This window comes from Staurois parvus, unplaced genomic scaffold, assembly GCF_062004578.1.
Source record: "Staurois parvus isolate SC_StPar_1 unplaced genomic scaffold, SC_StPar_1.0 ptg000719l, whole genome shotgun sequence".
NCBI classification, from domain to species: Eukaryota; Metazoa; Chordata; class Amphibia; order Anura; family Ranidae; genus Staurois; species Staurois parvus.
In genome coordinates, this window is record NW_028318515.1 from 4,445,487 (window position 1) to 4,471,534 (window position 26,048).

At 40.4% G+C, this 26,048-nt stretch overlaps 1 protein-coding gene across 2 annotated transcripts in view; it reads left to right on the forward strand.

Moving 5' to 3' along the window:
• Positions 1–2,510: 2,510 nt before the first annotated feature.
• TMEM132B (transmembrane protein 132B) overlaps positions 2,511–26,048 on the forward strand; it is a 797,578-nt gene continuing 774,040 nt past the window's right edge. For both annotated transcript variants that reach the window (XR_016306397.1, XM_089653716.1), the window contains exon 1: positions 2,511–3,006. Coding sequence is in view for 1 of the 2 variants with exons in the window: in XM_089653716.1 (XP_089509842.1) it covers positions 2,928–3,006 (79 nt within the window). In the remaining variant the exon portion in view is untranslated. The remainder of the gene's footprint in view (positions 3,007–26,048) is intronic.

A 26,048-nucleotide genomic window follows, 5' to 3' on the forward strand; every position in this document is an offset into this window, starting at 1 on the left:
TAGGGGAGAATAGATTTTTGGGGGTGGGGGTAATGAAAAGGTAGTGCAGTCAGTGTTAGTATAGGGTCCTGCTCAAAACAGTCTACCTTGTCATGGTGACAGGCTTCATTTTTTTTTGGCAAAATATATTTCCTTACGGTTAAATCTCGAATACATTGATGACTTGGAATTCACTTTTCATTTTCATATATTATATTGTAAGTGTGCTAAAATAAAAGTGAGTGCACTGAAGGTCTCTGTGGGATAGCCAGTGGGCGGATTTGGTGGAACAGACGTGCCCTGGTGAATGTAGGTGGTTAGGCCCAGGGGAGGGCCAGGCCAGGCCTAAAGCTGTTTAAAGGGTTCCAAGATTTCTGATGGCTGCCGTGAGCAGCACAGATGATGATGACACCTTACCAACATGACATGTCCACTCCTGAGTCACAACGACAGTCTCTCTCTCCACCAGGTGGTCCCTCCAGTGCAATCAACACTGACAGTCCCGCTCCTGGCTTGCTTGCTCCTATCCTGCAGACCAGGACGCTCGGCTCCAGCCACTCAGCTCTCTTGCACCATGACATCAAACGACATGCTCAGGCATCACTTAAGCCAGACCACCCACCCAACACCGCCACCCAAACACACTGTAGCAGGCACTCGGAGGGTCTTGGCCAGCTCTGAGAGTCAAAGCCACATTTTTAACTGGCAACCTTTTCCTGTCACTGGCATTTACTTGCAGGAGAAAAGTGCCCCCCCTTTTTTTTTTAATAAATTCTTTAAAGTTTTTAGAAAAATACACAATATGGTATAAGGATACCATCATAAACACGTCAACACGACTTCAGGGGAAAATGCCTGGTTTTTACTGGCTGCTAGTAAACATACTGATGGTTGGCAACACTGTTCTCAGCAATTTGCACAGCTAGCGATGGTCATCACCACAGATAATCACTGGCTGTGCAGACAGCCTTGAGTACCTGCAGCCACCCGTGACCTGTCACTATAGTGAACTGGACTAGTAGGTGTGCCTAGCCATTCAGTAGCTTATCAGCTTTTAGGGCCAGTTCACACCACAAAAATACACTCTGGATGCATTCCAGATACGTTTTTGCTCACAGTTCACACCACACTCTGTTTCAGTGCAGTTTGGATGCATTTTTATATGTTCCAGTATGGTTCTGTGCAGAAACAACAGCAAGATCTACTTTTTTTTCTGCAGAAACTGACTGGAACTGACTGCACTGGTGTGAACTAGGGCCATTGGAATACATGGAAAACACTGTGCAAGCATTTTTGATGCAGAAAAAAATGCACTTGACTGCATCTAGTGTGAACTATCCCTTATGGCCAGTTCACACCACAAAAATGCACTCCGGATGTATTCCGGATATGTTTTTGCTTACAGTTCACACCACACTCCATTCTGGTGCAGTTTTGATGCATTTTGCTATGTTCCTGTATGGTTCTGTGCAGACAAAATCAGCATGTTCTACTTTTTTTTCTGCATCAGAAACGTACTGGAACTGACTGCACTAGTGTGAACTAGGGCCATTGGAATACATGGACAACACTGTGCAAACATTTTTGATGCAGAAAACAAAATGCACTGGACTGCATCTAGTGTGAGCTATCCCTTATGGCCAGTTCACACCACAAAAATGCACTCCAGATGCATTCTGGATATGTTCTTGCTTACAGTTCACACCACACTTTGTTCCGGTGCAGTTTTGATGCAGTTTGCCATATTCAAGTATGCGTCTAGCAGAAAAAATGCAGCACATTGTACTTTTTTTTCTGCATCAGAAACGTACTGGAACTGACTGCACTGGTGTGAACTAGGACCATTGGAATACATGGACAACACTGCGCATGTATTTTTGATGCAGAAAAAAAAATGCACTGGACTGCATCTAGTGTGAACTAGCCCTTAGAAAGGGGGACAGATGAGTTGAAGGGTTCCTACATGTAAATGCTCCGTACACAAATTCTGGAATCAGTAAAATCCCTGCAATCTTTATTTTCCTTCTAAGCATTGCAGAAAGGATGTAGCCTACTGAGTCCAATATAAAAGAGAAATAAAAGCCACTTGTAGATGGCAGTGAGAATGAGAGGGTAATCCAATCCTTCCTGTTTGTTGCAGCATTGCACATTGCCATTTCCTCCTCCAAAGGATACAAGACATTTGTTTTATTTTTGCTTGAGTTTTAAATTGCTGCTCATTTCCTATAGATGGGTATTTTCAGGAGATGTCTTCCACCAGTAGCCCTGGAATAGGTATGGTGTCAGCACAAAATGAAAGGGCAGCTTTACAAGCACTCAGGACATTTAAATGGCACATCACCCTGGGATGCTGATCAGGCAGGTGTGCCATGGATTAACCCTTCCCTCTCCTCCTTGCCATGGATGTATCTAAGTGGCACAGAGCATCACCAAGTGTAGTGAGATCTCCCTCTCTCCCCCCCTTGCCATGCCATGCCCACTCCTCCCAGCCCCCATCGCCTTCCTTTAATGGTACACAGAAGCTGCCAATCTAGTCGGCCCCGCCCCCTCTCACATTCAAGGAGTTGCAGGGGAGTTCTCCCGGCCAGAGCTGTCACTGGTGGGTCGGGGAAGATGCTGCACGAGAGAGGTGAAGGCTCATCACTGTCACAGTGCAGCAGCAGCAGCAGCAGGGATCGCAGGGATCGGCACATGTGAGCTCTCAGCTTCTCCTGCACAGGACCAGCCGGGGACAGGGGGATCCTCCAGACATGCCTTAAAATAAAGTCAGCTCATCGCCCCATGGCTCTGGATATTACTCAGCTGGACTAACAGCTTGTAAAGTTGCCCGTGTGTACTTCCCCGGCTTCCCGTGCCATGACAGCAGCCAGCCGCTGGGATTATCAAGTCTGCGCTTCGTGATCCATTGGAGGATATGTCATCCAAGTGCTGAGATCCGACTGGGAAAGATGACTTGGCTTGGCCGACACAGGATAGTCTCCCTCTACCCTGCCCTGCACCTCCTCTCACTAGCCCTGCTCTGGGAAGGTTAGTGAAACTTTCCTTCCTTCCTTCCATCATCATCTGCTCCCTCTCCCCCCCATCCCGGCTCCATGCTTCTTTTAGCGCTGTCACATCTGGGGAAGTGACAGTCCATTTAAATGGCTCTTGCCAGCAGCCCTTTGTTTAATAAAAGTGCTGAAGGAAAGCATCACAAATTGGAAACATCCTTTAGGAAACGCTGGAGGTTTCGCTGCCTCCCCTTTATTTGCTACCAGAGATGTACAGTTCTTTAATTTTTTTTTCTTTTTCATATATATCCAACATGTGCTTTCAGGAAAATAGGTTAATTGCTACACAATATGCTTGATAAGATCAGGCAGCAAGCAGACCTTTTATGTGTGCAAAATCATTTCTATAATCATCTCAGGGTAAGTTCCAAAGAAGACAATTACAGTTCCTTGGGTGCTTTCACTTACTTTCTAGCTCAGTCAGGATAAGTTTTCTACCCAAAAAAAAATATATTGAGAGAGAGAGAGAAAGAGAGAGAGATCGAGAGAGATCAGAGAGAGATCAGAGAGAGATCAGAGAGAGAGAGAGACCAGAGAGAGAGAGAGGAGAGAGAGAAAGGAAGAAAGAAAGAGAAAGAGAGACACCAAAGAGAAAGAGAGAAAGGAAGAAAGAGAGAGGGAGAGAAAGAAAGAGAGACATCAGAGAGAGCGTGAGAGAGAGACATCAGAAAGAGAGAGAGAAGGGGAGAGATAGAAAGAGAGGGAGACAGGGAGAAAGACACAGAGAGCAAGAGAGAGAGAGTGAGAGAGACATCAGAGAGACAGAGCTTTTGCCATGCAGTCTCAAGCAAAAACATGTATTTATAAATTTAATTTAAATACAATTATGGCACACAGTTAGGAAAGATACGTTTTCAAGCCACAAAATGTTATACAGTGTATATATATATATATATTTGGCACTCAGACATGAAAGATAAGTTTTCTAGCCCAAAAATTATATATGTATTTTATTTAGCTCTCAGTCGTGAAAGATATATATATATGTGTGTGTGTGTATGTGTGTATATAAAACTTCTTGGTACTCAGTGATGGAAGATAAGTTTTCCATATATGTATGTAAAACAAAAAACAGGGGGGTTGCAGCACCCCCCTAGTACTGCAATCCCTTGCTTTGTTTATTTTTGATGGTCGTCGGGCACTCACCTGGTTGCTTGCATGACTTCTACTAACTGTGCCATTCACCCATGCACAATATACTATATATATATATATATATATATATATATGTGTGTGTGTGTATGTAGTATAAAGTGAGCTTTTGGCTCCCTCCTGTGTACAGTGACTTATAGATCTGCAAGTAGAGAATTTTCTTTAGGGATCAAGCTGGCCCGATTGGCTGTAATAAAGAATACTAATCCCCAATTACATCAAATCTGCTAGTGCCACAAGAGGAAGGAAAAGTTGTTTCACTTGGCAAGTATTCACATGTGCTTTTCCCTTAACATTTATTATCTTTTATTAGGTTCACAGGGAATAGTTAATGGCTGTCCCCTGCCATCCAAATCGGTTCCATCAAGGGCTGTTAAATGTTTGTTTGCATTATAACCCATTGGGGCCTATAACATTAACATTTTCGGTGCCCTTTGGCTGCGGAAGAATTACATTTTAAAGGGGCAGGGGGCATATTCATAACCGCAGCCATCCAATTACTTGATTCCACTGTGTTTTTAGGATTGTGATAGCTGCATAATGTACCAGTCAAAGCTGCTATTCTTGGAGCTCTTGTCTATAAAGCATCTGTAGAATTTATGAGATCAGATTTACAAATGGGAGGATTTGAAGGTCAAATCTGTGTTTGTTTTGAAATTTTGCATCTTGATTTTTTTTCAGTCTTCATCTGTTGCACAGCATACAGAATCTGGAAGGCAAATGACAGCCTGTTTAGTTTTGTCAAAGTCTGCTTTGACTGTAAATGTTTTGATTATGTAAGTAGCATTGCGTTAGTAATACATTCAGCACCCAAGTTTCAGTTCAGAGAAGTAAAAGTTAGGGGTGACGTACTAAGGCGCAAATGATTTTCGCCTTTTCTCCAGACCTACCGGTCTGTGATTTTTGCTCCAAGGATCCAATGAGATTGAGGTAAAGTTACATATAGGAAATTTGCTCTTTAAATTGGCTGTATGTGTAAATTTTAAGATTTGTCACCTCTTAATATTCACCTCTTGCCATCTACTTCTTTCTTTTGCATTCTGACCAAAGTCACCCCAACACATATTGAAACAATTATCATTCATCTTTGCCTGAAGGAAACAATGGGCTATGTATTTATATGATGAATATTCTTGAATGAATTGAGGATAATAGAGATTAGACAGCCATTACATTGGGTCACAGTAATGTGCTTATTATTCTCTGTAAAGATCAGTGCTCAGAGATTATATAAACTAATCAGTTACAGCCTATATTGAATGACTTGAGGAGTCTCAAGGCTAGGGATAGGACAAGATAGCAGGATTACTTAATAACAGAGAACAAAGAGCAATGCCAGTAACCCAAAGCACCCGTGTAAAGATCAGCTTTGATGAGTCTGACCACACTAGACTGCTGGGATTGGTTACTGCACATCATTATTATACCACTGTATTATTAAAGGGAAACTGTACTGAGAGAATATGGAGGATGCCACTGCTGAGCTCTCTTTGAAGATGCTAATTGCCTGGCTGTCATACTGGTTCCGTTGCTTCAATACATTCCGAGGCACTAAGGCAGATCAAGAGACTCAGAAAGGATGGCAGCCTGGAGACAGCCAGGCAACTATAATTCTTAGAAGAAAGTCAGCAATTTCCTTTAAATAGCCCTGTAACGTGTTTGTCATATATAGACATAGATGGGGGGATTTACTAAAGCTGGTGCACACAGAATCTGGCTCCGCTGTGCATAGTATCCAATCAGTTTCTAACTTTAGCTTGTTCCATTAGGCTTTGACAATAAAACCTAGAAGCTGATTGGTTACTTTGCACAGTGGCACCAGATTCTGTGTGCACCAGCTTTAGCAAATCTCCCCCATAGAAGTACACTGTATTTACCAAAGATACTTGAAGTACATAACCCTGCTATAAATGGGCAGCAGCAGTGGCTAAATGGTTAGCCCTCCCTCCTGGCAGTACCAGGGTCATTGGTTAAAATCCCAACTATGGCACCACCTGCCTGGAGTTTGCATGTTCTCCCTGTGCCTGTGTGGGTTTCCTCCAGGTACTCCAGTTTCCTCCCACACTCCAAAGACATGCTGGTAAGTTAATTGGATCCTGTCTAAATTGGCCCTAGTACGTGCATGTATGAATGTGAGTTATGGTCCTTAGATTGTACGCCGCTTGAGGGTCAGGGACTGATGTGAATGTACAATACATATGTAAAGCTCTGCGTAAATTGATGGCGCTATATAAGTACCTGAAATAATTAAATAAAAAAATAAAAAGTCCATCTTGTGTGCAATAGAGAGGAATTAGCCTCTTTGCTTTGTGTCCAAGTTTGCTTAGTACCTTGTTTGATGTGGTGCCAAGCTTTTCAATTCTTCACAATCCTTGGGCACGCAACTAAATTAATATACATCTGTTTACTTATGGTCACTTTGAAGTTTTTATTTACTATTGATATGGGACTTGTTCACTAATGAGCAATGAATCCCGCTAACCTAAATACCATAATTACTGTGAATGGCAAATACATAAACAGTGATTCACATGTGACACATATAATCAGATATACATAATTCACTGACGTGTATGTAATTTGTATGTGTTATACCCTTCTGTGTGCCTGGCAGCTGGGCACAGTTGGTAGCAGTTACTGTTGTGCAGTGAATGGGCCCTTATTGCTCTGCCAACAGATTCACCATCTTGAGGCTACATTATGACAGCACAATACAGGCATTTGGCTTTGCAAATGACAAGCTCAATACAAACATGCTGTGATTCATTAGTTTGTTGGGGACTGTGATATTATAGCAGAGAAGCAGACTGAGAGTATTTTACTCACCGTGGATCACTTTCCACGCCTTCCTACATCTATATTGCCTTCTATTACTGACACTATTTTTATAGCAGTACATAGATGTCTTAGCTGACTATGGGAACACATTGTAGAGTTTTGTTAGGTTGACTTCTATCTGCTATAAAAATCCCATGATTTGCCATACACATCTTCACTGCGTAAATCCTTGAAAGCAGATATCCAGGTTTATTCAATACAGCTAGTAACAATGGCAGTGTGCCCTAACCCATAGAAACCAGACAAATCAATAGAAGATGAGTTCTGAATGGTTGCTATGGATTACTGTACTTTGCTTGTGGCTTTTTCTCTTTGTTAAGGCAGACTTAATAGCCTAGTGCAGTAGCCAGTGGTTACCAATTGGAAACCATCTGCTCTCTGTATATAGTTGGCAGAATAATAGAATATGGATTCTAATTTAGTAGCCAGGGCTTATGGCACGGTTCTAATCTTTGCACTCTTATTTAATAAGTCAGTCTGTGCTCTTTTTGGAAGGCCGTTGTGTACAGTGAGCTCAGGTGTAGTTATTATATCCATAGCACCTTCATTTTTGTGACCTATCGAAAAGGATTTACTGTATAAATTTCTATTTTCACATTGGACGAATAACTAGAGTGCAGCAGATTTGGTGTCTTCATTTGGCTTGTATAGTAGCAAGTCTCAGACTTAGTTTTCACCTTGACGTGCTAAGAAATTAGATCAGTAGGCGTTAAAAGTGACATCTGTACGCACCTAACGCTTCTTAGTATCTTTGCCCCCTCCCATCCTTTCTTTCTAATCCTATCTCTTCTTTCTCCATATTTCCCATCTCCCTTGTGTGTCCCTGCCGTCTCCATACATCCCTCCCCCCATTTTTTGCGTCTGATCCTCTTTCTTCTTCATTTGTTTCCAGCTAAGTTTTTATTTTATTGTTTCACTAACATATGAGAGGAGACGTTGCACCGTTGACTTTTATTGAGGTGTCTATTCATAGGTAATGCTAGTTATAACTCTCTGGGGATCCAGCTGGAAGCTTTATTTCCTTTTATATTTCTATTGTAGAAATGAGCCCAGTTATCAGACAGGTCTATTGTTATAAGTCTATAAAGAGGCTGCTATATCTGGATTTGCAGTGAAAGTGTCTTCAGTGTTTTATATGAGCCTCAGCCCGGGCGAGATGAAATCAATTGTTGTGTTTTATTGGGGACCTCACTGCTGCATGTAGTATGGAAAATCGACCCAGTCTGTTTTTAATTGCATAGGTTTGATACATTAACCAATTAATGAATGTATCAAATCATTCCCTGCTATTGCTTTCTCTGCAAATACAATGAAATTTCTTGTGGGTTTCTCATTTCAATCAGCTTATTATATGTTGAGTGGAACATGAATGCCAATAATTCTGAAGACAAACGCCAATTATACGATAGAATTTATTTATATGTTCATCACCGCCATATGTATAGATTTGATTTCTCTTAGGTATATAGGATAGTGAGTTTTGGTTGCACAGTATCTTTTGAGCAAGTGAAAAGACCATTAGAGCATTTTATTTATTGTTTATTTATGTTATTACTATATGGAATTTCACATGAAAGCTTTTGTCTACAAAACCATAGAACATAAAATAGATAACAGTAGTAAGAATGTAGAATGGGGGTTTGGACCCAAAGTGGACCTTTTGGGGTTCCCAGTTTATCATAATTACATTACATAATTACATTTTATTGGGAACCACATATTTCAAGATTCAAAAGCTGTCAAAGCTGGAACTTGAGACCCCTGAACACTGAGTTTCAAAGTTGCAACTGCCACAAAGATTAAATGTATTATAAAAAAACAAGATTGATTATTTCTGTTCTGATGAACACATTAGAAAACGTAGATAAAATCTGTGCTCTAGATACGTATTGCTACCATTAAGGTTTTGATTGTGGATATGCACAGAGAAGCAATTATGTCACATCTGGAGCCCTACCTTAGGCAGGTTGAACAGAGTTCCTTTAACTCATTAATTCTTGGGTAGATTCCCTGTACTGTGCTCTTTTCTCTAGAAAGAAACCCAAAAGAAGCAGAAATAGACACACCATCCATCACTCAGTGATTTCATTAGGGGCTGTGCCTGTCACAAGACAGATGATGCTATGGGTTTGTGATGGGTGACTTGGCCTTGGTTATTCAGGGATTTCCTAATATAATTACAATAAACGTCATTGTAATCCTAAAAAAGTATCATCTTTGCATCTGTCTCTGATTTCTAGGAAAAAGGTTTATTCAGGCCTCACATCTGTGACGAGGTAGATTATAACAAAAATACTTTCATCTCTAATATGTCTTTGTACCAGAGAAGAACGATGATACTCATAATTAAATTGTGAAGCAAATGTAAGTTATTGTATAAATACACCAAAGAAACTCTGTATAACAATCTGGATGAGACACTAACGCAAAGAGCATGGACCAGTGTGGGGGATGAGTTCATTCTAAATAGTGCTTTTATTTTATGTGTATTTCAAGTGATGCTTTCCTGATTCTCTTTATTTTTAATAGGCAGATTAAAATGGCACTGTGATGCATTGACAAGATGCTGAATCTGTCATCTATGTTCATAACTAGCGATACATCAACTCTGCATCTGCAGAGTTGATTGGGTATCAAACTGAATCTTAATTTCCATAATAAATCAAACAGGAATGGTCTATTTTTGTCATTGGAAAAGCACTATCTGTCCTTCCTTTGCATTAAAATTCCATGGGATATTAGACTTATGTTGGTTGACTAAATCTTTGTATAAACATTGCTGTGATCCCTAAGAATTCCACTAAATCCCAACTAAATTCAGCAACCTTACTTGGAAAGGTTAGAAAAATAACTGTCTTTAGGTAGCAGTAACACTGAAGCTACAAATAGATGATCTATCTATCTATCTATCTATCTATCTATCTATCTATCTATCTATCTATCTATCTATCGAATCTTGAATCTCTCTAGAATTGTATTAATTTTTCCATTAACACACAAGGGTCAAGGGCCAGGTGTTAATGCTTGTGTTCATCTCCCAGGACACACATCCTTAATTGTCTTTATTTTCAATTCTCCTGTGCTGATGAAAGCATTCTTCATTTCGCAAAGAACTCTGAAATAATTTGTTTTTTGTTTTTTTTTTTATCTTCTTACCCACCACCGTTTAATCCTTTCCCTTCCAGAAGTGACAAGAGTTTATGCAATTGTATCATTAACACTCTCAAGCTGGAAGATGTAATGAGACCATGACACTTTGTCACTGGACTGAAGAACAGACAGGGATTGTTAATGCTTCGGTGCATCCGGGACACATTAAATTAATCTTAAAAGGGGTTTGAACAAGCCTGGATTTATCATGCTGGAGATGCAACAAAAGTTGTACAGATATAAGGGGACTATCTCACCCAGCAGCTTATTCCATTTCCACCTATGAAGAGGTCACCTTGGTGAGGTTGTGGAGATAACAGTTGCACAACCTCGGTGGCACTATGGTTTGTGCCTGGCATGTAGCCCGGTTCTGGTGTGTGTATGAGTTTGGCAGTGACATCAGGCTGTTGTTTTGTTGGCGTCTTCGCTTGTTCCTTGGCTTCCGTCCTCTCTGGCAGCTGTGTAGCTGTCTCAGTTATGCGAAGGCATGGAAGGGTCAATGTGCTCCTGTCCCAGATGAGCTGTGTTTTCTTCTCCGTCTCTGTCTTTTCTGTCTGTCACTTCAAAGGATGGATTTCGGATAGTATAGAATCTTTTACATGGGTCATCTTTTTACATATCCCACTGAGCCTTTGAGGCTATTTTATGCTCAGACTATCCAAGTGGGATATGTTTACCAATGAGTAGCTGATGCGTTAACTCTTTCATATGATGAGTTCCAAAAAGAGCTTAGGTTCACATGGGTACACCATTTTCTGGAAATAAAAGCATTAACAGATTAATCTTAAGGCAACGCTATTCCAATAAGCTACACTGAGAGTTTGCTGCATACTGCCACCCACAGGGTGATTTTGTTCTGGTTTGTTTAACCTCTTTGTGACTGCAATTTCACTGCATACGTTAAATGCCTCTTGTGAGATTGTTAAGCCAGATTTTCACACCCCCCTTTTTTTTTAAACCCTACTTACCTGGTAGTGAGTTCTGCACATTTTAGATATTCACCCAACCATCAGATCCTGTGTTGTCGAGCTTAGACCCTCTTCTCTTCCGGCAGCACTCGGTTCTGTTCTACCATGTTTTGGTGTGACGTCATTGAGAGGCTGCCGGCTGTTCCGCGACTGAACCTTCCGATGATGCGCCGCTAGGCCCACCCCCTCCTTCTTTACTGAATGAAAGGCTTTGGCTCCTGGGTTATGGGATGTGCTTATCCCAAGAGGCAAAGGGAGGTCAGTGCCTAGGCGAATAATGTTCAAGGGGGTGTAGGGGACAATTTAATTAAAAAAAAATTTAAATAAAGGAAAAAAAGAAAACTATCTGTGCAGAGGACTGGAGGAGGGGTGAGAAAATGGATAAGGTATTTGAGGGTGAAGATCTGCTTTATTTACAGTGTATCCATGGTCAACATTTAAAACCATATACGTCTTTCCGCGTTATATTTTAATTATTTCTAGCCTATTCCTGTTAAGCTGAATGATCTTGAAGTTTGTATACTTACTTTGTGGAGATCCCCACACATTTACTTTCTTGAATTCTGTGACACATATTTATTGTGCCCTGTGAGTAGGCCCTGCTGTGTCACACATTTCACAGAGCCTGCCTTCTGAACTATAGCGGTGCTTAGAGGAGGGGTTTCAGGAGGTGGAGTTAGTACAGGAATCTCTGCATCCAGGCAGAAAGGCACCATGGGATATGGAAAGCATGTAGGGAATCCAGGAAGTTGTGGAAAGAGATGACCAACAGACAGCCAGCAGGCAGAACTCACAACATGAAAGGAGAATTTCAAGAAAGCTAAAATTGGATGTCAGAAATAAATGTTGTTTGTATTGTTGTTACAATGCTGATGCTTTTTCTGACCTGATCGTATGTGAGCAGACATAGTTGGATACACATTTGAAGCTCACACCAGGGATTACAAGAATCCCCTTTTCTTCCACCACATGATGGAGGTAAATTCAGAATAGATGGGAGCCCATGTGAAAGAGGTCATATGCTGTTGTAGAAACTGCCTCCCATGTGCTCTATATCATGGGTCAGCAACCCATTGATCACAATCTGGCAGGTGATGGGTAGATTGAGAACACATTCCTGTTTTGCCGATCCTCTAGTCCAGGGATCACTAAATGGCGAACCGCAGTCAAGGTTCATGTCCTGTCCAGAGTGCCACGGTCGCATCATTTAGTTGTCGGTCCTTCTTTCAAGCATCTGCCGCTTTCATCCTCACAGCAGAGCGGAGAGTGGGAAGCAGCACAGTTCTGGACTGAGGATGGGAGCGGGAGCTGCCGCAGTTAACCTTTCAAGTTAACCCACAGGTGAATGGTTGCTAGGATGCAGAGCAGTCCTAGCTACCAATTACTGGCTTGGTAATATGAAAGGTTAACTTTAGCAGCTCCTGATCCTACCCTCAGTCCAGAACTGTGCTGCCTCCCACTGTCTACTCTGCTGTACACTTGTGTATGGTAGGAGATTGAAGCTATAGGCTAGGATGCTTCTCTGTGTTTATATGGTGAGGTGATATGAAGGGGGTAGAGAACACTGCTGGGGTGGGGGGGGGGTCAGAGGAGACTATTATGGGAAGGGGGATGATGTGAAGAAGGCAGAGAACACTGCTGTGGGTGGTAGAGAGGCAAAGGTGGTGTGAAGCAGGGCAGAGGACACTGTTATGGAGGGGCAGAGGTCACTATTATGTGGGGAGCAGAGGACACTACTGTGTGTGTGTGTGTGGGGAGGCATGGGACACTACTGTGTGGGAGGGCAAAGGGCACTACTTTTATTAAATTTTTTTTTAAAGGTGCTGCACCCCAAGGATCTTTGGTCTCTACCATGTTGTCCATGTAGAGTTCCACTTTTTAAAGATTGCCAAGCCCTGCTCTATATGTGTATTGTTTAGTTATGCCCCGTGGCAGTATGAGTGCCATCCACTGTTCAGTTTTTTGCAGAGTTGATAAAAAATGTCATTAACTGCTTTTGTTAGTCCAATCAGTCAAATATAATTTTCTTTTTAGTTTTGGATAGAGATGGGAAAGATTACTCTTTTGTGGCTGCATGTGTCCCCTTCATAGAGATTTCTTCTCATTTTCTGTCCATGTGAAAGATACCACAGGCACAGCAAGTATGGAGACATTTTTCCAATGGGGCACATTTAATAATATAAACACTTGTCTCAGTAGAACAGTGAAATGTAGAATTAGGTAACTGTTGATATATGTGTCCCTGCTGGATAGAAAGTAAGTGGATCTTTTCAAATGAAATCACAGAAAGAGATAAAGACATGTTCCCACTGTAACCAAAACAAAAAGAAAAGTTTGAGCTTGAATTGGGCATTAAAATTAACATGTGGCCTGCCTACTGAGATGCAGATATTCTTAACAAGAAGTAAATGAGCTTAATTACAAGCCCTCGTTGACCTGTAGCTGCAGACACTGTGGAGATATTCATCCTCAACTTTCACGTCAGAAATATTGAAGACATTTATTTGTTCTCTCAGGCAGCTCAGCTCTCCCTTCCTCCCCCCTCCCAGAGCACCTTCACTGGCTTTACAGTGGAGATTAGAGGGCTAGAAGGCTGCGAAGTAACTGCTGGGAGGAGGAGCTGAGCTGTTTACAGAAGGACTTTTAGTGCTATAAACTTTGAGGATTAATTGCTTCACAGTGCCTGCAGCTACATAAATGTCATGTACCTAGTAGGAGATTGAATTGAAGAGGTAGGCCTCTCGTATCTTTACCCCAGGCCCCACTGAAAGTGGAACAGGTGGTGCCAAGGGACAGGAGGAACATGAGTGCTGGCAGGTGTTGATAGCAGAACTTGCAGCTGGAGATGCAGGCTTGAGAAGTCAGGCAGGACATCAGGTAAAAGTAAAGAAATAAGTGAGCGCTTTTTTTAAAATCAAGCAGCTAGGCACACAGGATAACCAACAAAAATCCTCACAAGAAGTTATATATAAAAGTGCAGCGCTAAAACTATATAAAGTTGTCATACATATATAAGAAACACATTAGTTAAATGAATAAATAAAAAATAGTCCCAGCAAAGGTGACTTGGAGTAAAATTGCACACTAACCAGATGTGCACATTAAAAGTGCAATGTAGAGATCATAAGGCTCACGGGGTAATCATCAGAGTAGAAATGGTGTTCCCTTGGTCAGAGAAGATCCCCGGGTGGTGCAGAGCTGGGCAGGAAGAAAACCTCTTGATAACCGGGAACAGAATGAACGTTGATCCACCAGAAGAAACACGACTCCTCCACTGGACAAAAAAACATATCTGGGAAAAGGTTGCTCCCTGCGGGGGGTCAAGAAAAGATGCCCATAGTGAAGTATTGCATAAACAATTTATTATAGTAAAAAATGACAGTAGCAGAGGGGATGCATCCAATAAAACAAACAAGCACAGACAGGACTAACCGTCCTGTCAGATGTAATAGCCGCCGGAGCTCCACGATGCTCCGACGGCGTGACGTCACAGCGTGCGTAGGCTCCTCCTTACGCGTTACGTGCCAAGCACATCCTCAGAGAAAGAACCAATCAGGTTAGGAGCAGATGTGATGCACGCTGAACCAGCCGTGGTTAAAGGGGCACTCTGCATGTACTGCAGGTTCTGGAAGCATGGTTTGTCGAAGCTCTCAGCAAGCTTTAGACAGGAACACACTGCGATGACAGGAGTGGTTATGAAGGACAGCTGAAGCAGACACTCAGAACTAGTATGAATCCAAGTTGGAAGCAGGAGCAAGGTCACAGAGGTAGCTGAGGTCAGTAGCAGGCAGGCAACGAGATACAGAAGCGTAGGCAGAAGCATGGTCAGGAGCGAAGCCGAGGTCAGGAAGAGATAGGCAGAGGTACAAACAGAGTCCAGGATCAGGTCAGTAACAAGCCAGGTCATCAACAGAAATCAAATACAAAATACACTCAGGACACAAGAAAAGCTGAAGACCAGTCAGCACTGACAGTAAGCAAGAGCATCCTTTAAATATCCTATCTGCCTTCAGAATCTGTAGGCACAAGCGTGCACACGTGTGTGGGCAGGAATGTACACATGCTCATTTCTATGAACGATACGCCTATACACATTTCTATTATAGATGTTATGTGCATATCTATGCGCTAGTCACCTTATAGGAATTCCCTTACAATAAATCTGTGAGGACTTATTTTAAAACACATTTATTGCTTATTGAATACATGCTGACACTTACTTTTAGTAAATATACTACATTAGTGCATAAAATAAAATAAAATGGAGTAAGTTAGGAAATCTTAAAGGGAACGTGCCTGGAGGTGACATAAAGTAGCTGGCTTGTTTTGAAAGGTGCAATTTCTGGATTGTCGTTTTGTTATCTCAAAGTCATTGACCTGAAAAAGTATTCAGATTAAGTCTTCCATATATTGTATATCATCATTGTGTTGAGTAGGGAGTCATCTAGTGGCTGCTCACTGCAACTGCACCTGTTTTTACAATTCCTTTCAACAAGAACAGGAAGTGTTTCATGTTTGTTAAAAATACAGATTTCCCATTAACCATTGCAGCCATTTTAGCTTCTAGAATAATACCAGTGAAGGTCTCCTCCATTCTCCCTTTGATACACATGCCTGCAAGTTCTTTCAATGTGTTTGGTTAAAACACACATCCTGTTCATAGCTAGATTTCATTTCAATGTATTCGATATGATTGTAAGTAGCTGTTTACAAGAAATGTACTTATTGTATCCATTTGTGAGAGACATACGTACAAAGATATTGTAATTTCAGTTTATGTCACTGTATTGCAGTTTTACAGAACTATTCAAAAAAGTAAATTCAGTTTTGGAATGAAACACAATGGTGCATCTGTCAGTTTTGTTAGCTCTCTGTTGGCTTACCATTAGCAGGACAGCATATTAGGTATCTCAACACTTCATTGGCTGCATGGTTGTTCCAGGCTAGGAAATTTAGGGAAAAAGTAAGGACTACATAGACATTTTCTGTAGAGCATTCCCATATATCTCATAAGATTGATCTCTTTGTTTTAGTGGCTTTACTTTTAATGTGAGCTGCTACACAAGAGATTTTAAGTAGAGCAATTTAGCCAATGATTTCCCATGATCGCACAATAATGCAGTGTGATAAAATAGTATAAACCTGTGGTTGTCAACTTATGAGCTAAAGGGGGCCACAGATGCAGCCCTTGACATGTATGTAATGCTTGAGAGGATTGTCAGAAACTACAGACCTAATAGAGGAGATTAGGGTCAGAGCTTGTGGAAGTGCTACATTTTTGGTGGGTATGCTACAGAAGACAACACTGGTAACATGTTACATGGGGCTAGTAGAGATCAATGCTATTACTCTAATTCCCACTACAAACTGCTGAGGTCGGAGGGCCATACATCATATACCAAAGGGCTGCAGATCGAGCACCAGGGGTATAAATTATTAGCAATTGATCTCCTCTTTTCTCTGTCTATAGATTTAAATAGAAGCAGAAGACTAATTGCCCAGTTAATTTTACCTGTAGAAGCATACTTCTGTGAGATCAGTTCCATGAAAGTTCCATGACACTAATTTTCTAACAATCAGTGACTTTGCACGAAGATGTTTCTTGTAAAATCATATATGTAGTCTAAGGTGAATTGCCCAGCGCTGGCACCTTATCAAAAACAAGAAATTACATGTTCCTTTTAAAATGTATCTGTACCCAAAACTTTTTATTTTTTTACATTTTAGATAGTGTAGGGAAGGGTTAATATCCCTATCAGTTTTTTTATGTTTTTTTTTTTTTGCAGTTGTGTCCCACAGCGAAACCTTTTTTTCATTTTCCTTCCGAAGAGCCAGAAATGAGAGGAAGTCTCTAAATCGTAAGAGGAAATCCCCACCTAGTTATTTGTCACATTCATCTCTACTAAAAGATTTTGCCTCACCTCTTGTTTTGGTGGCAGTTGTAAAATTTTAAATTTTCAGTCAATTGCTGCATTGCCACCAAACAGATAAAAACTTGACTCTTCTTTCCTCTATTAAAAACAAAAAGGAAGGGTTTGGGCTATAAATATACTTTAAAGTGTATCTAAAGCCAAAACCAAATTATAACCACCCCCTACTTCATCCAAAATAACTTTATACTGTATATATATTTTTTAAAACGGACGTTAGATTTCAGGATAAACACATTCTAATATTTCAAAACATGATTTCAAGACATGATAAAATAAGATTTTTGACACTGTTCTTAATCCAGACAGTACCTTGTCTATAGAAAAGCCATCCTCTAATGTTAGTAAAAGCTGCTAACATGGACAGGCTTCCTGCTGAGAGCAACAGATGGCGATAGATATGGTTGTCTGGATTATTGCACTACTGTGGCACAACGGTTTTCTCTGATTCAACTGATGTATGGTTACAACACATAAAAAGGAAAGGGATTGTCCCTTTTTCTTTAAAGGGAAAGGATCAATCTGATGACAGCTTTTTGGACAATAACCATCTGAAATGCTTGTAAGTACTTGTTATCCCTAGCACTATAGTCATACAGAAATCAGTTGACTTATTGTTTTTAGGCCATCCATGTAGACCTGAGCCCTCATTCATAGCAGAACATTTTGTCGCACGTTATCCAGTGCGACAACACTTAATATGAATTACCATTATATTCAATGGTGCCCAGTCACACCCGAGCACTGTGCTTACACTTGAAGAGCTTTAATTTGGGTATAATTGCACATTTTGTGCCCCATATACTTCCACATAAGTACTTGAAAATACACTTTTTTCAGTTTCTTCCTCCTAGCAACCTAATGTGGGCATAAAAGGGGTTGTTTAAAAAAAATGGATTTCCCCACCTATTCAATCATGTTTGATAGAGGAGTCCTCTCTACTGCACTATTGTATTGAGACAGCGGGCTTCCTCTGTTGTCAGAATACATTGATCAGTGTTGCAGTTGAGTGGTTGCAGTCACTGATCAAGTGAAAATTTTTCAGAATTCCTGTTTGAGAGAAACCAATTGTTAGATTGACTTCTTTCTAGCTGGAACAACCATATATGTATTAAAATTCAGCCAGTTGCAACTGAACAGGCCAAATCTCAATCCATCTATGGCCAGCTTTACGTTTGTGTACAAAATGGAGGATTCAGGAGTGACCGTGCTGGATGTGGAGACTTTTAACTGCCTGCTGAGGGCTGACAAGAACTACTGCATCCCCAGTGATGCCTATTACAAGAACCATGTCAAGCAGCAGAAGGGTTGGGAAGAAATTGGTATAGTGGACATGGCTCCAACAATGCAAGGCCACACAAGACTGCACAGTAAAACCAGAAAGCGTAGACGAAGTTGACAACTTATGATGTCACAGATGACCCTGCCAAAACAAAACTGCCTGTAGCTTAAAAATACATAAAAAACGATTTTGAAAAGCATGTTCGTATGTGAAATAATGCTCAGATATTCCTAGATTGTAAGCTCCAAGGAGCAGGGCCCTCGAACCCCTCTTGTATTGTATTGTGTATTGTGTTACTGTATTGTCTCATGTACTGTCTCCCACTATAATGTACACCGCTGAGCAATCTTTTTGGCGCTATATAAATACTGTATAATAATAAATAATAATATAGGCAGGTAATGCTTTTAAACTTCCTGACAATGCTCATACTCAAGTGTGAAGGGGGTCTATGAGAGAGAAGTGTACTGGCCACAAGAAAACACTTACAATCAGGTCACAAATGCCTATTTCATTATTTGAAACAAGTGAAGTGGAAATGTGAGAACTGCTGCAATTATATGATCATAATTGTGTATTATTCAGTATACTAGGAAGCAAAATGTCGCAAGGAGTGTATTATACTAGGCCTGGCAGTACAATGGAAAGTGAGAGGCATGCACTTAATTTCAATATGGCAGTAAAGGCTCAAAAAGTAATATTGATGCAATTAGTAAATTGTATAAAAGGAACTGTATATTACATAGTTACATAGTTAATCTGGCTGAAAAAAGACAAAAGTCCATCCAGCTGAACCAGTAAAAAAAACAAAGTTATAATCCAACACCCACAGTTTATCCAGAGGAAGGCAAAAAAAAAAACTCAGCAAAGCATGCCCCAATTTGCTCCTGCAGGGGAAAAAATTCCTTCCTGATCCCCCGAGAGGCAATCGGATATTCCCTGGATCAACTTTACCTATAAATGTTATATCCAGTTATATTCTGTGTATCCAAGAAAGAATCCAGACCTTTTTTAAAGCAATCCACTGAGCTGGCCAGAATCAACTCTTGATGGAGTCTATGCCACATTTTCACAGCTCTTACTGTGAAGAAACCTTTCTGTGTTTGGAGATTAAATTTATTTTCCTCCAGACGTAAAGAGCGTCCCTTTGTCCTCTGTGATGACCTCAGGGTGAATAACTCTGCACCGAGTTCACTATATGAACCACTGATGTATTATTTATGTTGATCATATCCCCCCTTAATCTCTTCTTCTCAAGAGAGAATAAATTCAGTTCCTCTAATATTTCCACATAGCTGAGCTCCTCCATGCCTCTTATCAGTGTGGTTGCCCTTCTCTGTACTTTCTCCAGTTCCCCAATTTTCTTTTTGTGAATTGGTGCCCAAAACTGAACTGCATATTCCAGATGAGGTATTACTAATGATTTGTACAGGGGTAATATGATATCTCTCCCTCTAGAGTCTATACCTCTTTTAATACAAGAGAGGATTTTGTTTGCTTTAAAAAACGGAAGCTTGGCATTGCATGCCATTATTAAGCTTGTGATCTACCAGAACTCCCAGATCCTTCTCCACCATTGATTCCCCCAATTGTACTCCCCCTAGTATGTATGATGCATGTATATTTTTAGCCCCCAAGTGCATAACTTACATTTACCTACAGTAAACCTAACTTGCCACATAGTTGCCCAATTAAACAGTGCATTGAGGTCAGCTTGTAAGTTGGAGACATCCTGTAAGGACGTTATTCCACTGCACAGCTTGGTGTCAGCTTGAATGTACAATATCAATATTATTATAGCATGGGGTTGATTTAAAAAAGACAGATAGAAAGTTCATTTTGCAATGCAATTTTCCACAGAGCTTAATGAATTAGGGGAAGCCGTCCTTACTTCCATCACCCAATCATGTGCAAGCTAAAAACAGTTTTTTACCTTTTCTTGCATATGATTGGGTGGTTTTGACAATACACCACTTTCACTAAGCTCGGGGGAAAATTCCCTTACAAAGAGCAACTTCCCTTGCCTTTAGTAAATCTGCCCCATTATGTCTAGACAGAAGTACCAAAATGAGCTTTATCAGTGGCATAGTAGGGACTAGGACCATAAAGACAGAAAACAATCATCTTCACATACATGATGCATGAGAAATGTATTTAGTTAATTTCAACAGAATGTACAGTTCAGCTTTTAAGTAGTGAGTACAAATGTACTTTCAGTGACATCAATTTAAAAGATCTCAAGAAGTTGAGTCAAAAGGTGTAATTTTATAGGCACTCGTGCTCCCTGCTGTAGTTTGTCCAGCCTTGCATATACTATATTATACATAGACTACTGTTCATCAGGAACCAGCATTGAAATGATAGGAGCTGTGAATTTCTTGTCCCAAACTTTGATGCTTTTTTTTTGCAAATCAATACCAAGCCAAGATCAAGAACAGGGGGGCATGACCTCAAACTAGCAGTAGGAAAGTTCAAAACTAATCTTAGAAAGTATTATTTTACAGAAAGAGTAATTGATGCTTGGAATAGACTTCCAGCGGAGGTATTGAATCAGTCAACAGTAATTAGATTCAAACATGCTTGGGGCAAACATAGATCTATACTATACAAAAAAGATAACAAAAAAACAAAACAAACCCCCCAAAACCTATTGTAGCACCCTCCTAGTTAGGCTACTAGGTAAATTTAGTTTTTGTCTCCTGTTATCAGAGGAGCAGTGATTGTTGGGTCTGGTCTGTTCAGAGCTCTACAGACTGAGAGTTTGATTGCTTCTCCCTGCTTCCAAAAGATGTTTCTGGAACCTAGGGAGGGAGAATTCAAATGACCAGACCGAATGTTGAGCAGGGCCTAGCCAATCACTGGGAGGTGTGCCTAGATAGTGGCTAGTTTGCTGTTAAATAGTCTGAAGCACTGAGGGTTTGAATCTATGTGGTGAGAGGAGGGGGGCTGCTTTCCTCTGAAGCCCTTTGGGACTGGATGCTGGATTACTTACAAGAATGAGTAGACCCTCTTTTCTTGTTCTCAAGCTACTTCATGGTCCACAGCCATGAAATGTGCACTCTTCCAGTTTGCATTTCTGTACTCAATCTACTTCATGGTCCTCAGCCGTGAATTGTGAACTGTTCCAGTCTGCTTTTACCTGTGCTCAAATTGTTTCCTGGTCCCCAACTGTGAACCATAGACTGCTTCAGTCTACCTATACTAGCACTAATGCTACTGGAAGGGAAGTGTCTTTTGCCAACAATACCTGGTGTTTTGGAGTATCCCACAACACTCCAAATCCCCTCACAAGTTCTAATACCAAATTAACTTTAAAAAGACAACCCCTGGGCTGATTAATGAGCAGGAATGAATGAACTGTTGTTGCTGTGCGCCTGGCTGCCTCTGCACTGTTTGGGAAAGAACCTGCCTAATCTGCAGCGATCCCTCTGGGAGTAGTCCTTGTTGTTGATTTCCTACCTTCACTAAATATGTCATCTATCTTCTGGTTCACTCAGTAGTTTCTCTGAAATAGCCTGTTCATTTTAAAATGAAACTGTTAATTCTCTTTGGTTTCCTTTTTGTAAGACCGGTTAGGTACTTTTCCTCCTATTCCCCCAGCCACTGGTCTTGGCACATCCCTTCTGTAGTTCTTTCTCCAGGAAGCAGGGATGTATTTCAGCCCCACTTGCAGTGGTAGGTGGATTGAGACCCTCAGACGTATTCAACATGTACAGGCCTAGTGTACCCGTCCACATTCACTACAATTCCCTGTAGATGATAGGAACTGTAGTTTCCTTTTACTGCAGAGAGGAGAGAATATGATGTAATCCTTGCTGTTACACCTCCTCCTTGGCAGAGAAGACGCTGTTATCTTTTGAATTACAGAGATAACATCATGAAAATTCAATTAGACTTTTCTCCTAAATGGTAAGGATTTTCAAAATTGTATTAACTGTTTAGTTTTTTGTATAGAGGATGTACTAATGGGTGATTTTTTTTGCCTATCCCTGATTTCTTTATTTCTATGTCCATTTACTGTTCAGTGCATCAGGGTTGCAATCTTTGATTCGAACACTACCATGGTTTAATGTACACATAATGTATACACAGTTGTGATTTTATTTTATCTCTGACCTGTCACATGTGATTATATCGTCGTTGCAGGCACCGTGTAGTTAGATTACATCAGATAACGTGTGCCCTAAGGCTTATACATAGACTAATTCCCACGCTAAAGGATTCATTCATGATCCATTCAAGTCACTCAGATCTAGAGACAAATAAGGTAGCTGTAAGGATCTGGCATTCTGAGCCTAACTAAAGACAATACTATTGAAAGCTCCCCCCGGGTAATGGCTACCTCAGATAACCCCAAATATTTAGATAAAAATATCAATTGCTGAGATGTCTTGCTAATTGCTCTAAGTGTTAATATCTATAGAAAAATGGACCAGCTTAGTGATAATTTAAAATCAAGTACTAATATAAGTATATGAATTAAAGAGAAATTCTAGCCCAGTGACATAGTCTTTAATTTAGCTTGAGGTGTAGGAGACATATTAATTTCAGTTTATTGGATCATTGACAGTCAATCACAAATTTAAACGAATAGCCTGCAGGTTTCCTGGGGGTAATGAGCACGATCTTGCCAAATGAATGGTATTTAGCTTTTTTAACAGCCTTTAATTTTTGTAGTGGCTTAGAAAACAAAGTCAGGGCATAAAATAAATGAAGTTTTAAGAAGGAGGAAACTATTCAGTATGTGGAGTTGTAAGAAGCAAATAACAAAAATCTGGTGAAAATGGCTTCAGACTTCTAAAGACCTGAGACTGGTGCAGAAGTTTACTTTCAGCATCAATCTTATGATCACAGCTAAAGAACTGAACTGGTTTAAATCCAAGAACCTGAAGGAACTCCCCATTCCAAAATTCAGACCAACTAAGAGTCTTTGGCAACAATGACAAACTGCTGTTCACCACGGAATTCAAGATTCAGATGGGCAAAAGCTGGTAGAGACTCCACTGAAAATATTTGCAGCTATCAATGCAGACAAAGGTGGTTGTACCACGTATTGATTGCTTTAGTACTAATATTTTTGAATTATGTTTTTACCATTACAAAACATTGTAAAATCCAAGGGGCTGTAAAAATGTATGTAAAGCACTGCAGCCCTGTTATGAATATCTGTAAAAGAAACTCATAGTTTCGTAGAAGAGGAAGACCTGCAGCACTAAACTGGTAAGTATACTGCAAAATACAGATTGAATTTAGCAGCACGTTTATGGGTGAGATAAGTCACAAGAATTGGGATAGTATGCATCCAATCTGCACAAGGCTGGGAGACACATTTAACTCTAGAATATGCATTTTAGGAGTCAGTATTATAGTATTACATGGTAATAGTACATGGTAGTATTCAAATAAAGTGCAGTGCTCAAATATATCAAGCAAATTTAATTAATCATGGTGATAATATTGTGTGAAAACTTATAAAATGTAATCACAAAGTGTCCATAGATGATGGAGGATCATTTGTCATTTCCTTGGGTGTCTCGTATATTTCCCTTGATGTTACCAATGATTTCCCACAAAGCACAGATTGACCACTCTTAGTAAGGGTCACATGCCTTCTGGTAAGCCTTGCATGAGTGGATGATGTCACATTGGCTGTTCTAGGAAGTCTTCGGATCTCACCACGGTTTTGGGACTGCTCTGTTCTGATTCCACCATATGAATATACCATCTATGGACACTTTGTGATTAAGTTTTATTCATTTTCACACAATATTATCATAATATGGTTAGTACATGGTAGGCAAAATTAATTTTCAAATTTTAGAGTAAGGAATGGTTGAGCCTATATCTGTGATGTAAGTGTTCTTTTGTGCATGATTTCCCATCACTTCCTCTCCTGAAGACAAAACAGGAAGTTAGAGGACATCTCTCCAAAGTGACGGGAATTCTATTCTTAATGCAGAACTAAACCCTCCTCTTCTTTACAGCCAAGGAAACTGCCATCTTGGCTTCTGTTTAATCTGCAGTTGCCATAGTGCTGCACATGTGATCAGTTATTATACCAGCCTAGCACCAGCTAGACAGTCTGGTTGACAACTGACATTATAAGCACACTGGAAATTGTGGTCCTTTTCATTCATAGCATCCCTTGAATGCAATGGTTTTGGGAAACAGTTAAAGCAGAACTAAACCCATCGATGTAACATTTTTAAAAAGCAGTTACATTCCTAGCACGTGCTGGAATGTAATTGTCACATTTGTTTGTGCTCTCATTCAAACTGTCAAACCATCAAATAGCTGGTGTCATAACTGATAACATGTGCAACACTATGGCAGTTGAAGACCAAACAGAGGCTAAGGTGGCAGCTTCCTTGGCTAAAACCGATCGGAGGGTTTGGTTCCGCTTTTAATAGCCAATGGAAGATTTCCCCCCAATACCTGCTGTAGTGACATCTCTAAAGTTTTGTATTTCTCATCACTTTTAGTCCAGCTAAAAATAGGCACCAAGATAAAAAGAGAGGGTACACCTCCCCAGCAGAACACAGAGAGCAATTAACCCTTCACCACCCTTCACCACTCCATCCAATACTAGAAAAAAGATTCTGGCTATACTTACACCAAGCCAAATGAGAGGAAGCTATTACCCACTGAATTTACAATAGGCAGTAACAGTCTTCAACGACAACACGTTATTTGCTTTTAGAAAATCCCTTCATTCATAACTATACTACAATATGAAATTATTAATTTAAAGAAATAATTTTATTTTGGTAAATATATCTACAGGTGCCCATTAGCTGAAAGAAATACAACCAAAATGTAGTAACAGAAGATCTCTTGCCCTTGAAAGTGAAAGGGTTAAGTCCTTGTTGTAAGCAGGCTAATTTTTTCCCTAATGCCAGAACAACTTTTTAAATGCACAATCAAATAACGCATCGCAGAGTACCTAGTGTAAACAGCAATTTCCAAGCAATAATGTTCAGGGGTGCAGTGTTTTAAATCAAAGCCTCCAAATCACTGCTGTTTATATCGTCATGGTAACTCCCTTGGCAGATGCTTGATGGTCGGTTCTGATTGCATTTCCTTAATAACATGAATTCCACCTTCTGCCTGAAATGACATTTATGCCCAGATAGAAAATGGGATGTGTGCTGTTACAGAATGCATAATTCATCCTAAAACATACAAAAATAAAAACATTTAGCAAACAACTTGACTTCATGTTGTCTTTCCTAATATTTAGAATTTGTATATATATATTTTGTAAATGGAGACTCCTATAGGGGATATATATTCATGTACTGAAAATGTTTCCAAATAGTCAAAAGCAGTGGCATAGGAGCAGGGGTAGCAGAGATTATGGTTCTAAAAGAGACTCCTACGGGGCCAAAGGACTCTATCCAAATACCCTTTCAGTCTTCATCATCTTTAGCAAGAGTATGGTTAATTCCTTCCTCCTGCAGAAGATATGCAAAAATACTCTTCATGTTGGAGGGGTTATAGAAGCTGTGGAAGGGGTTTATTCAGGAGGGATTATGAGGGTTGGGAGTTTTATGTGTGCAGGTTAAATGAATGGGCATGCTGGATGTAGGGGGGGTCATAGGATTAGGGATGATAAGTCTGGGCACTGGGTACTGTATTGATGCTCAGCGGCCCGTGCTCATATCTGGCAACATTGCCCAGGTATCTCAAGCTAAGCCAA